Here is a 1,818-nt window from a genome sequence, read left to right as displayed (position 1 = left end):
GGGGTTGCCCCCCGGGCGCCGGGCCTGCCGCCAGCCGTGAGAGCCCTGGGCAGGAGACAAACACAGAAGAGGTTGGTCAGTGTTCTTGGTGCCTGCACCCCCAGCTCCAATGGCCATCAACTGCTGCTCCCCAGCGGGGACCCTCCCTCCTACAGCCTCCAACAGCCCAGGGCACTGTCGCCCCGGCCAGGCTGTGCTCAGGACCATGCTGCTGAAAAGGGGCCAAAGGGGGACAAGGTGGAGGCAGGAGGGGATGGACATCCATGTGGGAATGCAGACCTCTCAGCCTGGGGTCAGCATGGCACGGGAAGGAACTGCTGCCGTAACTCTAAACCGGGGGGTTGAGCCAAGACAGAACCTGGTGTGGAGGCAAGGCAGAAGGGTCTCAGCCAGCCTCGCTGCTTTTATTTACCACTATCTAAAAAGCAGAGACGGCAATTTCCCGCTGACAAACGTCCCTGTGCGAAACACCTCACACTCTCCCTCGGCTCCTGGTGCAGTTGCACCTGGGGAGCGGCAGAGCCGCAACCTCACCCTTGCCTACGAGATTTATCTGATTTGTAGCTGCTCTCGGAGAGCCATAAAAAGCAAAAGCACACAATTACCAGGGAAAGAAAAGGGCAGCTGCTCCTCTCCTCCCCCTGAGCCCACATGAATTGGCACGTTCCTATTCCCAGAAAGGTAATATAGCCCGTGAAGCTCAACTTGCAGGGCAATCATTTATGAAAACGTGGCAGGCTGCCTTTGGAGCCAAAAAGGGAGGGAGAAGCTGATGCACGGGGAAAGCAGGGTGCCTGCAGCAAGCCCCCAGCCCCTCGCTGAGCCAGGAGGGTGTTGGCCCCATTTGCTGGGTGCCCAGTGCGGTCTGTGCTGGGACTACTTGTTCCCCATGGGTGCTGCCTGCCCAACTGTGGGAAGAAAGGCACCACAACCCCAAGCCTCGTGGCTCCAAAACTACCATAAAGCTACACTACACGAAGACTCTGATTTCCCAGGGACAAATCCTCTGGTTTGCAGTAGATTTTCCACCCAAGTTCCACTGCAGCAGTCCCAAGCAGTGCCACTCTCCCCACGAGCATATGCTGGCCCTGCTGCTCCTCACCAGGGTAGCAGCGAAGATTCCCAAATAATTTAAAATATTAGGTGCTTTTTGCAAGTGGCAAACCTGTCATTAACCACTGGGCTAATGGCCAGAGAGAGATCAAAGCCTCGCTGGAAGATTCCCCTTTCACACCTTGCTCACTTCACTCTTGTCATCAACAAGAAGCACTCCAAGATTTCCAGTTTAGTCTGTGCCCAGTACCCAGATGTTTTCACAGCACTGACACTGCAAGCTCGGGCTGGCCAAGGCTTGGTGCTCCGTGCCGTGGGCTGGAAGTGGCAGTGAGCCTCACCTGTGTGCCAGTGGTCTGCTGGGGCAGGATACGGAGGAAATCCTCAGGGAGGTTGCCCAGGAGTGGTGGGTTCCAGTTCCTGTAGCGCCCGGGCGCTGGGGTGCTGCCAGGCCCTGGCACATCCGTCCTGTGGGAAAGCAGAGACAGCACCTTCAGTGAGGAAGAACCCCCCCCAGCATCTGCCACAGCAGTGGGACACAGGGCCTGGCACGGCAACCCCCTGCCCGGCTCCACCGGTGGTCCTGGGAACCGAGAAACCACAGCACACCTCCCAAACCCACGGTGTGAGCATTAGCACTGAGAGCGAAAGGCTTTTGTAGCCAGTTTGAGATCTTTGGGAGCTGCTTTTCAAGCCTCGCCCACAACTACACGGGCTGGATTTCCTTTCTCCTCCCTGTTTTGCTCAGAATCTCAGAAAACAGCC

The 1,818-nt window shown here is 57.3% G+C and overlaps 1 protein-coding gene across 1 annotated transcript in view; it reads right to left on the bottom strand.

The window, feature by feature from the left end:
* Nucleotides 1-1,521, bottom strand: part of CUEDC1 (CUE domain containing 1) — a gene marked incomplete at its 5' end in the record, with an annotated part of 4,739 nt that extends 3,218 nt beyond the window's left edge. The window contains one exon of the mRNA XM_010137258.1: nucleotides 1,395-1,521. Within this exon, the coding sequence (XP_010135560.1) occupies nucleotides 1,395-1,521 (127 nt within the window). The remainder of the gene's footprint in view (nucleotides 1-1,394) is intronic.
* Nucleotides 1,522-1,818: the final 297 nt, after the last annotated feature.

The sequence above is a fragment of the Buceros rhinoceros genome, unplaced genomic scaffold (assembly GCF_000710305.1).
Source record: "Buceros rhinoceros silvestris isolate BGI_N320 unplaced genomic scaffold, ASM71030v1 scaffold24415, whole genome shotgun sequence".
NCBI lineage: Eukaryota > Metazoa > Chordata > Aves > Bucerotiformes > Bucerotidae > Buceros > Buceros rhinoceros.
Note: the sequence above shows the minus strand (reverse complement) of the source record. Positions and strands in the feature narration are given on the sequence as shown.